This window comes from Bos mutus, chromosome 16 (assembly GCF_027580195.1).
Source record: "Bos mutus isolate GX-2022 chromosome 16, NWIPB_WYAK_1.1, whole genome shotgun sequence".
Classification (NCBI taxonomy): Eukaryota; Metazoa; Chordata; class Mammalia; order Artiodactyla; family Bovidae; genus Bos; species Bos mutus.
In genome coordinates this window covers 869,566-884,680 of record NC_091632.1, presented here as the reverse complement: position 1 = coordinate 884,680, position 15,115 = coordinate 869,566, and the positions used below count along the sequence as shown (strand labels likewise).

Genomic DNA, 15,115 nt, shown 5'->3' with positions numbered 1-15,115 from the left:
ATAATTTACATTAATGCCAGGCGGCATTTATCAAGTTGTTTACACAACTTGATTAGCGAATAGCCTTGCTTTGGCACTAGCTGTTGGCTATACTGCTTGATGGGTTCCCCACAGGCAGGGTGAGGCAACCTTTGTCTTGAAAAAAGATCAGCAGTGTGGAGGGTTAGAATCAGAGGATGGAGACACTTAACATAGCTTTACCCAGAGGCACGGGACGAGGAGATGCCTGGAAGCTGCAAGGAAAGGACGGGCTACTGATGCGAGGACCTCAGCCCTCTCCACACTGAAGGGCTGGTCCGCTGGGGGGAGAGGGACACTGGGGGCCGGCAGACTTCTGTCTCCACTGAATAGGACCCAAGCGCCTTACTTTAAATGGCAAAGAAAGAGATCTGGGTTAGAACTAAGGAAGACATTCAGACAGGGATTTTGAAAATGGGAAAATCTGTACCCAAGGGAGTACTGTTTGCAGGGTCCATCCTCCACCCTAAAGACAAAAACCATCAGGAGAGGTATCGAAATATACCTGGGGACCCTGCCTGGAGATACAGCAGGGGTGTGAACTGGCACCCACGACTGTGGAATGGGGACTGGAGACTGCTTCCTTCTACCTGCTAGCGCTCGGCAGAGAGAAGCAGGAAGCTGGTTGGGGAAGTGGCCCCTGATGCTCTTATCCAGGGCCTCCTGCCTCCTCGGGGCCAAGAGCAGGACCCTGGCTAGAGAGCTGAGAGGCACAGCAGAGGTCTGCAGGGGAACGGGTGGGCGGGGGGTGGGGGTGGGGGTTGGCCAAAGCACTAGAAGCAACACGGGCTGCTTGCCAGAGGCTCCCTGCCCCCACCACTCTGAGGAGTCGGTTCTCAGCAGGCAAGAAACGCCAGAGCCTGGGAAAGGAGTGTTCCTGGGCAGGGCATCTCGATCCCCAGGCGGGCAGAGGCAGAGTTGCTAGGGAACAGGGCCGTGTGGGGTGTTTCTCCCAGGGACCTGAGATAACACATGTGTGCCAACTGGAACTGCTGTGCTGGATGGCTAGGCCTGCTCTTGAGAAACAGTTCTGATACTTGTTAATCTAGCCGGGATGTTTCTTAAGAAAGCAGGATTTACGACGTAAAGGGAGGAGATGCTATTCCCTCCATAAGAAGGGCGAGTAGACGACTATGAGGGCAAATCAAGACATCAGATACAGAAGGTTATCACATGCCAATAGTCCAGTGAAGGCCAAAAGGCCAAAAGACTCAACACCAGTCTAGCTGAAAGGGCTTCCCTGGTGGCTCAGATGCTAAAGAATCTGTCTGCAATGCAGGAGACCTGGGTTCGATCCCTGGGTTGGGAAGATCCCCTGGAGAAGAGAATGGCAACCCACTCCAGTATTCTGGCCTGGAGAACCGCATGGACAGAGGAGTCTGGCGGGCTACAGTCCACGGGGTCGCAAAGAGTCGGACACGACTGAGCGACTTACACTTTCATTTCCACTGAGGTAACCCTGCCCCACTCTGTTCTCATATTAATGCCTCGTAATCATCCTTGACGCCTCTCTCTCTCTTATCTACAATACCCATTTAGTCAGAAAATGTATCATCTCTACCTTCGAAATACATCCAGGTCCCCCTCACTTCTCATCTCCCACTGCTCCCATGCTGGTTTAAGCCCTGGCCGTCTCTCAGCTAGGCTACGGCGACTGTCCAATGGGCCTCCTGCTTCCAGCCTTAGCTTTCTGCCCTCAGTTTCTTCTGGTTCCAGAATGATCTTTTTCAACACTCCCGTGGCACTCGTCTGCCCTTTCGCGTGGAATGAAACGGAGCAGAAGTCTGTGCCGGCCTGGTGGCCCCCTTTGTGAGCACCCAGCTCCCCACCTGGGGAGTGCTACCATTTCCGCCTTGTTCGCCGAGATCCCGCCAAGCTAGCCTTCCGGCGATTCTCTGTGTGCACCAGACATGTTTCCATTTCAGGGTCCCTGCACATGTTGTTTTCTTTCTCAGATTTCCCTTCACAAGTTAGGGCTTGTCCTTTCACTTCCTTCAGGTCTTCAGACAAACGCCCTAACCCTGACCAGCGTATTTCACGCGGACGTCTCTGCCCCAGCGCATGGGATCCCCTTGGCCTGCTCAACTGTTTCCCTCTACAGGTCCTCTCCTGGAATAGGTTATTTGATATATTTGTTCTACATTTGTTTATCTCCCTCTACAAGGCCAGGGTTTTTGTCTTTGTTCCTTAGGTCTAAAGCAGTGCCTGACATGTGCACAAATTCGTTGAATGAACTGCATGAGTAATAGATATTATCGTGAACATTTAGGCACATTTGTGTCTTCTCACTGAAACACTGCAAAGCCCTGAGTGATAGCTGCTATTAACCCCATTTCTCATTCAAGCAACCTGAGGCCTAGACAGGTTTGGTAACTACTCAAGTAAATATGTGGCAGTCTGTAGCTGCTCCACAAGCAGCAGCTGGATTCCAACTCACACACAGAGGGGGCTGGGGCGTGGAGGCAGCTGTACTCAGCTGAGGCTCCATTTTGCTGTGACTAACCTTTCCTACTTCGCCTAGGACTTTCCAGATTTCATCACTGAAGCGCCTGTCTCCTGGGACAACCTCTCAGCTCCAGGCAAACAGGAATGGTTGGTCAGCCTTCTTCATTTACCGCAGGGCCGGCCCACTTGCACCTCTAGGCAAATCAGCCTTGTTCCTACCCTTTATTTACAATTGAGGTGAATGAGTCCTGTCTTTTTCCTGTCCTCAGGCATGGTGACACCAGGCCTGTCAAGAGTCCAACCTATGAATTTTATATTCAATAAAAGTTTCGTTATTGGCCTTATTTTGGACCCAAGCAAATGAAACAAGATACATTACGGAAAACAAAAAGAGGTCAGGCCTTGCTCTTACCTAGATGCTCTCAAAGTCACACATTTACTTCCTCTTTGTATTTTCTCTCACCTCTCTCCTCCACCTTAAGTCACCCTCAGCTCTTAAATAAAAGCCCCCCTAAGAAGTCAAGTGGCCCCAGGACCCCGCACACCCTCTGGCAGGGAGGGGCAGTGTGGGGCTGCTGGCGGGTGCCCTTGGGAATCCTCTGACATGCAGCATTGCACAGGAGAGCCATGTGGGACTGGGAGCTCCGCCAACCCCCAATGTGGGGCTTTCCATTCCAATTCTTCCAGCCCCCAAGAGGCTCTCAGGCCTTGATCTCAGCAGCTGTGATTTCACATAAATACTTGCCCAGGCCAGGAGGGGGTTTTAGTCCCTCATCTTCACAGCTGCTTCTCAAGTACACCGCTTCCCAAAGTGGGGAAGGAGGACTTGGCAGGAAGAGAATGCGGGAAACTGGAAAGGGGTTTCCCCTAGAAATATGTCAAGAAAATGAGCAGAAACCGTGTCCCCAAGAACATATGACAAAAAGTCCCACCCAGACCGGGAGTACCTCTGGTCCTCAGCCAGATTTAGCACATGAGCCGGGAAAGGGGACAAGAATGGCGGCCTGGGAAGTCACCGCCCGCACCCCAGGCTGGGGACTCACCCGGCCCCTGCCCGGCCAGCGGAGATGGAATGGGCGGCGGTGGAAAATCTGTGTCTGCTCTGAGCCCCTGCGGGCTGTGGCTTGGAAGAGGAGCGGCAGCCCAGCCCCTCATGGCCTGGCTCCAGCGGGAAGGAGGGAGGGGCGGCCGAGGACTGTCGGCAGAGGCACCCCTTATCAGAGCCAGTGCAGAGAGGGTGCGGCCAGGTCAGACATCAGGAGGGACTTCCCAGCGGTGTGGGCGATGACGCCTTGCCAAGGGGAGAGCAGAATCTTCTGCTGCACAGATAGTACCAGGGAGAGGTTTCTCTGGGTTGCTTAGAAGCCAATCCTATTTGGTTCATGAGAAGAACAGACATCAGAATATCTTTCAAGTCCTACCTTAAAACCCTGGATTATGGGGTAAAAGAGAAGTGAAAGTCTTGGTCACCCAGTCGTGTCTGACTCTCTGTGACCCCACGGACTGTGGCCCACCAGGCTCCTCTGTCCATGGGATTCTCCAGGCAAGAATCCCGGAGTGGGTTGCCATTCCCTTCTCCAGGGGATCTTCCCAACCCAGGGATTGAACCCCGGTCTCCTCCATGACAGGCAGATTCTTTACTGTCTGAGCCACAAGGGAAACCAAGAGGGAAGAGCAGCTTAAAATCAGCATGAGGACTGAAAGGCTTCAGCCAGCTCCTGTGCTAAGCCACTGCCACTGCTCTGAGGAGTCAGAGCATTTCCTGCTTCTGCGTCTCCTACTTCTCACACCCGCAGCTTGGAGACGCGCTCTGTGCCTATGGCCTTCCTGCCTGTAGAGAGTAGGCAGCCTCCCTAAAGCCACAGCAAGAGGTGACGGATTGAGAAGAGAATGGCCCTTTCCTCATTCTCGATCCCAAAGCCTGCCCTTGGTGGACAGCTTTGTCCGGGGGTGTGTCTTTCCGTCTGGGCTTCTGCTGTGCACCTTTTGTGAACTCTCCAACTCCAGCACAGAGAAGAGAGAGCTGCCCAGAGTGCCCTCCTTACCCTCTGCTTGGTTGCCCTCTCCCAGGCTGTGTGTTCATCCGCCCCTCTGGTGTCACACCCCCAGTGCTCACACCTTGTAGCTAAATAAAAAGAGTGAAAGCCCCACTTCCAAGGGCAGATGCAACATCTGTCTTGGCTGAAGAAGGAATGCTATCTTTTTTCCCACCCCCAGCTGACATTCAGAGCAAGGCAACCGCAAGGTTGAAAGCAAAACAAAACTTGCAAGAGATTCTGCTGAGTTGCCAAATGAATGGAGCACCAAAGGTCTTAGGCCTGGTAGAAGGGGAGAAAGCGGGGAGGGTTCTCGGGTTGAGAAGACGCAGCGACTCTCCCTGCCTCCAGAATTCCCTATCCCCTGCTTGGCAGCATTATGCCAGCTAAGCCAGAAGCCCCACTCCAGGCAAGGAGGAGCTGGCTAGGAAAGAATTCAGAGAGCCTGGAGTTGGCCTGGGAAACAGCAGGCCCGTGGCTGTCATGCACCGTTGGCCTAATTCGGCCCTAGGCGTATAACTCAAAGCAGACAAGGAATTCCCAGGACACAACATGGAATTCCCTGCAGGGTAGGCGGGACTCAGCAAGGGCACTTTTTCTCTCCTGTCTTTCTCAACCATCTACCTACCATCCCACTGTTGATGCTGCTTCCTACAGGTTTTGTGAAAACCTCCACCCCTCTACCATGTACTAAATATTTCATTTTTGAAGCTCCTGGACTTGCCTCAGCTATTCTCATCACAGTGTAGTTGCTCTCTGGCTGTTTGAGCTGGTTTGCCCCCTTCTCCTCCCTCAAAGATAGTGTTCTGCTATGAGTCTCTCTCATGCCTTAAACTTAATATATCCACCCAACGTATGATGGGCAGAGAGGACCACAGACTGTTCATCTTGGCAGGCACCCAACGTATGATGGGCAGAGAGGACCACAGACTGTTCATCTTGGCAGGCATGCCCATGGGACTGGTTTTTAGGGTAATTTACTTGACATCTTCAAGGTGATAGCTACGGGGCAGAGGGCACAAGGAGAGAGGCAGCTTAGCTGTACTTCTAAGCTGAGCTGGATGGACTCCTAAAAGCAGACTGCTCATGAGTCTGAGCAAGCTCTGGGAGCTGGTGATGGACAGGGAGGCCTGGCGGGCTGCAGTCCATGGGGTTGCAAAGAGTCGGACACGACTGAGTGACTGAACCGAACTAACTGAAAAGTGGATTTTCTGAAACAGACTAATTTTCTATAACAGACTAATAAACAGACTAATGATAGGGAGGAAAATCTCAGAGAAGCCAGTTACCCCTTTTCCTCTCACATCCATTCTATCCCATATCCACTTGCCAATTTCTTTATACACCCCCTGGCAACATTAACATTCTCCAAGGCAGTGGTCTCTAAACAGGAGGCATGCATTCATCTGTTGGAGCATGGGAAAGGTACTAGAACTTTTTGTATTACTTCATCCATTCCTATTTCTTGCAGAGTCTATTATGTAAATGATATTAGTGTTAGAAGTACAGTAGCATGTAGTTGAACATTTACTGGGGCTACCTGTGCAGTTTTCTCCCAGATTGACAATGCTACTAGAAATTTCAATCTGCCGCACTGAGGAACAGCCCAACCCCAGCACGTCCCAGCTTTTGGAAAAATAGTTCATGGTAGGACATGCCGCTGGCCTCAAAAGGCACGCCAACAGAAGCACAACAGGGACACTGCTGAACCCCAGAAGCCGTAGGCTGGCGGGAGATATCAACTCAAATCCTACAGTTAATGAACCAAAAATCAAAATCTGGGCTGTCTCAAAGCAGTTTCTTTCCCCTTCCTGCCATTTACTCCCCAAAGAATCTCAGCTTCCCAAACCAAGTAGCTGCTCAATAATTACGCCAGGAACATTTAGTAAGTGGTAGCAATTACCCTAGAGCACAGCCAGGCCAGAGCTTCCCTAGACAGTCACATGATCGAGGAGTCCTATCTCCAACTCCTAAGCCCAGCTGTCCTCCCCTCCAGGTCCCCATAATACCATCACAGCACTATGACACTATTTCTGAAGTTGACTTAATTTTTGTGTATTCTCTTAGTGCCTGTCAAGCCCTATGGAAGGAAGAACTGTCCCTGTTGTGTTCACCACTGTGTCCCCACTACCTGCTGGACACTATTTGTTCACTGTCATTGAAAAGAAATTAGAATCCCTGTGTCCTACAGCCATACCTCAGCTCTGCAGAGGAGAAAAGAAACAGCAGGATGTAGAGGAAAGATGAAATAGAAACTCCCAACAACGTTCTTCTTGATCCAAATTCAATATAAATAGCCTTTAGCTTTCTGAAGGAAGCCCACAGGTAATTATTCAATGTTTAGTCAAGGCTCCCCTTCTCTGCCCTTTCTGATCTGGGCCCAGGTCCCCTGACTCCCCTAATATTGGCATAGCACCTCCTCAGAAAACATCATTCTTTCTCTGAAAAAGGGTAACACAGCTGAGGACCCATGTGGAAAGGTTCTGTGGGGAAGGAGAATTCATACAACTTTCTATCTGCACCGAAGAATCTCTCATCCAGATCTTCTCTTCTTCCTGCACACCAAGGGAGACTAAGGAAAAGACTTCTTTCTTCCCCTTAGTTCAGTTCAGTTCAGTCACTCAGTCGTGTCCGACTCTTTGCGACCCCATGAATCGCAGCACACCAGGCCTCCGTCCATCACCAACTCCCGGAGTTCACTCAAACTCATGTCCATCGAGTCGGTGATGCCATCCAGCCATCTCATCCTCCGTTATCCCCTTCTCCTCCTGCCCCCAATCCCTCCCAGCATCAGAGTCTTTTCCAATGAGTCAACTCTTTGCATGAGGTGGCCAAAGTACTGGAGTTTCAGCTTTAGCATCGTTCCTTCCAAAGAACACCCAGGACTGATCTCCTTTAGAATGGACTGGTTGGATCTCCTTGCAGTCCAAGGGACTCTCAAGAGTCTTCTCCAAAACCACAGTTCCAAAGCATCAATTTTTCAGCGCTATCAGTTTTCTCAGTTCAGATTCACACAGGTTTTTCTTGCTCTTGGAAGCCAGGAGATAGCATGGAAAATTAATCAGAAGATAAAAGGCTACCTTCCAGTGGGTATCATCCGGCTCTTTGAGGACTGGAAAAATCTGAGGGTGGGGATGGAATCGGGAACCAAGCGGCAGTGAAAAGAGAGAGAGAAACTGGAATGAGGAAAGGAGCAAACTGAAAAGATCCCATCAGTGCAAAACGCTCAGGTTTTTCTTGCTGATAAACCTCAGGCAACACAACCTCTTAGGGCCTCCCCGACGGCTTGGCGGTGAAGAATCTGCCTGCAGTGCGGCAGGTGTGCGTTTGATCCCTGGGTAGGGAGATTCTCTGGAGGAGGAAATGGCAACTCACTCCAGTGTTCTTGCCTGAAACATTCCACAGACAGAGGAGCCCGGCGGGCTACAGTCCATGGGAGTCAGACATGACTGAACGACTGAGCACACACACACACACACAATGCAGCCGCTTACCCAACCGACACAATCAGCTCTGCCTCTCTGCTGAGCCTCGTCTGCTCACTGATGAGTGCTGAGGGGGCTGAGCACCTCCATGTCATCTCAGATGTAACCAACTCTTAGCCACTGGGGCACCGCCTCTTGTTCCAACTAGTCACTGGACTCTTAGCGACCCCATGGACTGCAGCCCATCCATGGGATTTTCCAGGCAACAGTACTAGAGTGGGGTGCCATTGCCTCCTCCTCAAGGAACACAAGCCAATATTAAATGCATATTAATATCGGGTCACAGTTAGGCATTTTATCAGGTACCAGAATATAAAACAAATTGTAAAACTATCTGTGCTTCTGAGACTCTCTGTGTTGCTGCTCTAGCTGAAGAGGCAGCAGAGCATTAATGGTCTGTAAGTCAGAAAACACGAATTATTCCATCAAGTTCTACCCTGTGGTAAGACTTTAGGCAAGTCATTTAATTTTTTTGGTCTGTTGAGATCACTCAACAAGAGAGAGAGAGAGAGAAATAAAACTATGTTAGTGTCAGAAAAGTTATAAACTGCAAGTTGCATAAGGTCCCTTAGTAGCTATGGTGTAAAACAATCTATCCTAAAGATACTATCAATCCAACAGAAAATAAAGAGGAAGGGTCATATTCTAGGGAACGATCTTCCCAATCAATCAGCGGAATTCAAGCACTGGGAAAACTTCTTTATGTTATTATCAGCCTGCAGGGACCTACCACAGGAGACAAAGCTGTGCTTGGCTGTCAGGCGCCCTCGTGTGCTCTCTGTGCACTGGCTGGCTTTTTCTGCCACCTGGATACTGACACTCTTTTCTCAGCCTGTCCAAACAAACCGCGCAGCATCACCTCTGTCTGGGGAGAGAGTCCCGTGTCATAGCTCTTCTGTGGCTTCTTTTCTTACCCCTTTACCCTTCTCACACATGAGCGAGTCACTGTTGGCCCTGAGCGCTAAAAATCACTCATGGAAAAGTTGTTTCTGACAGCCTGCTTCCCAGTTCCAGGACCAGCCCAATGGTAAGTTGTAATACTGAAAACCATCAGGACACATGTTTGCGATCCAAGGAAGCAGGGGAATGGCAGCAGACAGCTGTGCCGGTGGCAGGGGTCCTGGCGTGGCCAGGGTCTGCGGCAACAGAAGCCCCTGACACCAGAAGGCGACTTCCAACTACAGGTCTACAACTGGGGTTGGGAGAGAATCTAAGCATTTGATATCTGATTCTGACATGAAAGAACACGTATGTTGGCCTTTGGGAATGGGAGCTCTCTGGGAACTAGAAGTACACAGTAGCAGCTATGAGAAAGGGGCGGGGAAATTGGGAGGAAAGTCTGGACTCTGCTCTTGGAAGTTTCTCAGGTTCCAGTTTATTCGGAGTTTCACTTTGTGAAGGAAGCAACTGAGCCAAGGGAAAAGAACGTAACAGGAAGAGGGAAAGGAAGATCCTGCTTAAATTCTGAGTAGTGTTCCTGAAGTACTGCATTATCTCAGTGAAAACATAGGAGTAGCCACTGTGAAAGTGGCAAAATAAAGAAATCCAGCTGACAAGAAGAAGGCATTACCCAAAGGGCAGTCATGAGAAACTGGACAGACGGCAACGACTGAGCCGCACGAGAGCAGCTTAGCACTGCCACACTAAGCAGGCTTCTTTTGACATCGATGGTGAATGCAGAGAATGGACAGCGGCAGCAGGTGGACTGCAGCAGCCTGACAGATGAATAACACCCTGCACTCCATGGGCTCTCATATCCTGGCAAATATCATCAGACGCATGGGCTCTGTTTTAATGTGAGACAACTAATTTATTGAACACCCATTATTAGAATAAGCATTGTACGTACATTATTTAATCCCAATAACTCTATAGACTAAGTATTAATATCATTTGCAAACAAGAAAATGATTTTTACTTACGGAGAATGAGTAAACTATTCAATGTTATTCAGCTAGTAAATGGTAGAGCCAGTACTGAACTCAAAGCCTACAAGATAAGAAAGTGAACTCTAGAAGTACAGAGACCATGTAAGGCAGCTCTCCCTGCTGGTAAAGAAAATAAAACATGGGCAATGGACAGATATCTAGATAAAAATTTCTCCCTTTTTCCTTTTAATCATAGAGTCTGGACTCCAAGTCACTAATTTATAACACTGGCTAGGGGTCACAACTTCTTAGAATTGGCAAAAAATATGATGTGGCTTCCAAGAAAGGGTCAGAAATGGTACACCTCAAGAGGCTGAAGGCATCTCAAGGACAAGATCTTTGCTCCACCTCAAGCTACTCAATCAAGGCCTGCCTGACTGATAGGGCCAAGCAAGGACCCGTAACAGAGATGCTGAAACTAGGCAGAAAGAAGCAAATAAGATTTCTCTAGTAATATCTCCATTTCAACAAAATAAAATTACCATGGCTCACTGGGCAATTGGGCTGAGCCAGGTAAGCATGAAGCTGGATTTTTCATTTTCTTTAGAGAATAGATTAAGAAGAACTATACTAAAAATACATCAGACAGGGTTGAAAAAGTCATCAATAATTTCCTGAAAGAAAACTGAGTAACCCAAAGATATGGTGGGTAAACTCTCTACATTTTGATTTTCCACCCTGTTTCTAACTGTGTACCATAGAGAAGTACTACATTAGGTAGACGGACTCACCCACCCTTCTTCCTATTATACTGTAAGATCAGGGTAGGGAAGAATCATATCTTCAACCCTTTGCAATCAAAGACTGATACTGAGTTAGGGACTTGATTATTTACTGATAAACACACCTCTAACATAAACATTTATAAGAGACATTCCCCCTTCTGTACAAGAGAAGGAAAGAATGATCTTCAGAGAATACCACAGTCACTAAACCTCATCTCTGGGAAAGAAATAATGTTTCTCTCCACAGCCTGACATCTTTTCAGTGCTATGGAGACTGTACTTTGCCTGCACAGATATAGCAGCAAGGTTTCCAGAAACATTCCTTCTCTAGACGCAGACAGAACACAGGCCGCCTTCCTCCCCCCTGGCGTGGCCTTTACCTTCCACAGGGTTGGTTTTCAGTCTACTGCAGAGGTTCATCACTCCTCCGTAGTGGACGTTGATCTGGTCTATTGCATCACTTGAGCGCAGCTCCATCAGCTTCCTCAGGTCCATCACTGTGCAGCCAAACTCCCCTTCACGGCTCTCAAGTATCGAGTTGGACGGCAAGGTGTGTTCTGTTGGGTTCGTCATTTTGCCTGCTGTTACCAAGCCCCTCAACAGAGAAAATGTGAACTCTCCCTTCCACTGATTCAGGGTCTCTCGTTTCTCTTCCTCACTTCTTACTTCTTTCTTCTCTGAGAGTCCAGATGCGATTAAGACCGACTAAATCTTGTGCAGGAAGCTTCAGAGCAGCAGCCTGTGGTCCAGGTCCTTTCTTGTGTATGAAGCGTGTCAGCCAAAGGAGGAAGAGGAGGGGGGAACTGAGTGTGAGCCGGACCACGTGTTACGATGACTGGTGTCCCCAGGTGGTGATGGAAGCAGTTGTCCAGGGTAGGTAGGTTCCTAGTTTAGACCAACTTTCCCAGATGGCGGGATAAACAGGATGTCCATGTTACCATGGAGGCAACCTTAGCAACAACCAGCAACTGCAGTGGCAGAGAGGTGGCAGGAGAGGAGAACGAGGAGGGCTCCCTGGAAACCGGTGACAACTGGGTCTCTGGAATAAAGATTCAAAGGCAGACATAAAGAAACAATTAGAACAGCATGGGATCCAGCAACAGCAAGGACAAGAGGTACTCATTCTAGCGCAAGGGTTTAGGTGACAGTTGATATCTGAGCTGAACTGATAGCTCAGGCCTAAGCTGAGCGGACTGACTTAGGAGAGGCCCCTTCTTCCCTGGGGGCCCCTCGGCAGCCTGTAAACTCCAGTGTAGAGAAATAACTTCAGATACACCCCAGCCTTCACACCTCACCTCTGCTAAACCAAGCAACACAAACCCCACAACTGGAGAAACTTGGAAATAACGGGTTATATGACCTCTAATGGCTCTCCCTGTCTATTTGAGGGCCCTGCAACAGAATGTTTTAGTCTCTTTTAATCTTAGAATGTTTTAATCTTACCTCTAAGAGGTGAGAAGAGATCAGGAAAGGAGTCCAGACCAGAGTGATCTGGAGGGTAGCCTGCCAGTCTGCCACCCTCCTCCAAACCCTGTACCCTACCACATTCCTAACACACCCATGTACAAACCAGGAGGGCAACCTGGGAGAAGACGGCCACATCCCCTGCAGCCCCTGAGAACACTTGGCCTGACACTGTATAGAAATTCTGCAGTTGTATATATTTCTGTATAGAAATATTGCAGTTGTCAATAGATCAGGTACTATGTTCAGATCTTGGAGTCTAAAAAGCTTTGGGGAGAAAAGGATGAGTAAAACCCTCCAGCAGTAGGCGATGCAGGGTGGAACATTTATACATAATGGGAACAGAAAGACCTCTGAGGAAGAAAGATAGTTTGAAGCCTGTGAGTGTTCAAGTTTCTCTGGGATTGCAGGAATATGACAGCTATCAATTCAGCCAGAGCCTAGGGCCACAGCAAGGTCAGTAGGGGAGCAAAGTCAGCTTGTGTGTGAGTGACAACGGAGGGTCTCAGGTCAGCAGTTCTCTCGGGAAGCCATATGTCACCTCACACATGTTGACTAGGGAGAGAGAGATGGGTGGGAACGGGGAGGATGAAGGAGAGAAAAAGCCTAAGCCCTGTCCTCAGCTTCAGGCAAGAGGACCACCACACACCAGCCACTTAAATGCCAAGGGGATCTTTCTGAACACGGCGCCAAAGCATTGAGGGCCCAGCCCTGGTCAGCCCCTCTTTTATACGTGGATGACGTCCTTGCTTCTAGACGATGAACAGGAAGTACAAGGGTCATCAGATAAGGGCTTGACTACTATATTAATTTCCAAAAATCACATGTGGCCAAAGTTCTTACTAATTCTAATCAGCACTGTTCTTAGTAGATTCCGCGGGGATGGAGGCGGTTACACCCCTCCCTCTCCCAGGATGCCCGCAGCTTACTCCTTCTACTGTGAATTTCTAGTGCTACCCTGACTTATAAAGGGTTATACAAGCAGCGTTTTGTTTTGTTCTTGTTGCTATTGTTTTTCAAACATCATGCTCCCTTTTCTTTTCAGGTGACATTCCTAGGGGACAGAAGAGAAGCTGAGGCAGTGTATCACACTCCTTTCAATCCTCCTGGCACCGGGACAGGCAGTACCACGGACATTTCTCTCCAATTCGGTTTCTTCTCCAAGCCTGGAAGCCTTGGGAAGGGCTACAGCAGCAAGAAGCCCATTTGACCCTTAAGTGGAACTCCTTAACCTTTGGAGAGGATGTTGAGGGCAGTGCTGATTGACAGCTTAACTGGAAATTATAACCTTTTTTTTTCTTTATCTCTACCACCTACTGCCATGGCTGTTTCACGAAGGCAGAGATTTTTCATGTGTCTTGCTCAATGCTTTCTCCCCAGTGCCCAGACAATCACCTACACAAAGCAGGCATTCAGCTAATTTTTTTGGCTGAATAACTCATAGTAGATTCAGAACCAGATTTACCATCTTCCCAAGAACCTTTTGAACAAGTCACTTAGCTTTCTTAGAGCTCAGTTTTTTTTAGGGCTCAGTTCCTCCCACCTTTATCTGGGAGAAGAAATTGATAAATGAATGGCATTATAAATAGAAATAGTACCTGGAAATCTTAGATGAAAGATGACCAAAAAAAAAAAAAAAAAAGATGACCAGTGTCCTGTATAGGACAGTCAAGTGATGTGAAAAGGTTAATTTGATCTTAATGAACTTTTGTTATCTAGTCCTTTAAGCAGAAAAGCAATAATCCCCATGTGCCCCTCCATCTTTTCTTGTGAGAGCAAACTCCCTCACCCCCCAAACAAGTGGAAAATTCCAAGCAGCATCATTAGCAATAACCATTATCTAGGTTATAACCATTAGCAAAAACCACTTCATGGATCACAGCCTTGTCATGGTAAAGGGGTTTGCATAACTGAATGAAGCTGTAAGTTATGCAGTGCAGGGCCACCTAAGACAGACAGGTCATAGTGAAGAGTTCTGACAAAACTTGGTCCACAGGAAGAGGAAATGGCAACCTATTACAGTATTCCTGCCGCAAAAACCCTATGAAGAGTATGAAAAGGCAAAAAGATATGACATGGGAAGATGAGCCCCCCATGTCAGAGGGTGTCCAATATGCTACTGGGGAAGAGTGGAGGGCAATTACTCATAGCTTCAGGAAGAATGAAGCAGCTAGGCCAAAGCAGAAATGATGCTCAGCTGTGGATGTGTCTGGAGGTGAAAGTAAAGTTTGATGCTGTAAAGAACAGTGCTGCATAGGAACCTGGAATGTTACATCCATGAATCAAGTTTGAACATTGTCAAACAGGAGATGGTAAGATTGAACATTAACATCTTAGAAATCAGTGAACTAAAATGGATGGGAATGGGCAAATTTAATTTAGATGACCATTTTATCTCCTATTGTGGGCAAGAATCCCTTAGAAGAAATGGAGTAGCCCTTATAGTCAACAAAAGAGTCTGAAATGCAGTACCTAGGTGCAGCCTCAAAAACAACAGAATCATCTTGGTTCATTTTCAAGGCAAACCATTCAACATCAGAGTAATCCAAGTCTATGCCCCAACCACCGATGCTGAAGAAGCTGAAGTTGACTGGTTCTGTGAAGACCTACACTGTCTTCTAGAACTAACACCGAAAAAAGATGTCCTTTTCATCACAGGGGATTGGAATGCAAAAGTAGGAAGTCAAGAGATATCCAGAATAACAGGCAAGTTTGGCCTTAGAGTACAATATGAATCACAGCAAAGGCTAACAGAGTTTTGTCAAGAGAATACACTGGTCATAGCAAACACCCTTTTTCAACAATACAACAGATGACTCTACACATGGATATCACCTGATGGTCAATACCGCAATCAGACTGATCATGTTCTTTGCAGCCAAAGATGGAAAAGCTCTATAAAACAAGACCTGGAGCTGACTGTGGCTCAGATCATGAGCTCCGTATTGCAAATTCCAGGCTTAAATTAAAGAAAACACGGAAAACTACTAGGCCATTCATATATGACCTAAATC

At 48.1% G+C, this 15,115-nt stretch overlaps 1 protein-coding gene across 5 annotated transcripts in view; it reads right to left on the bottom strand.

The window, feature by feature from the left end:
• The window catches only part of ATP2B4 (ATPase plasma membrane Ca2+ transporting 4), a 100,089-nt gene that overhangs the window by 40,715 nt on the left and 44,259 nt on the right, over window positions 1-15,115 (bottom strand). For all 5 annotated transcript variants that reach the window (XM_005891889.3, XM_005891886.3, XM_005891888.3 and 2 more), the window contains exon 2: window positions 11,018-11,676. In XM_005891889.3, coding sequence (XP_005891951.1) covers window positions 11,018-11,210 — 193 coding nt within the window. In that variant the 5' untranslated portion in view covers window positions 11,211-11,676. The remainder of the gene's footprint in view (window positions 1-11,017; window positions 11,677-15,115) is intronic.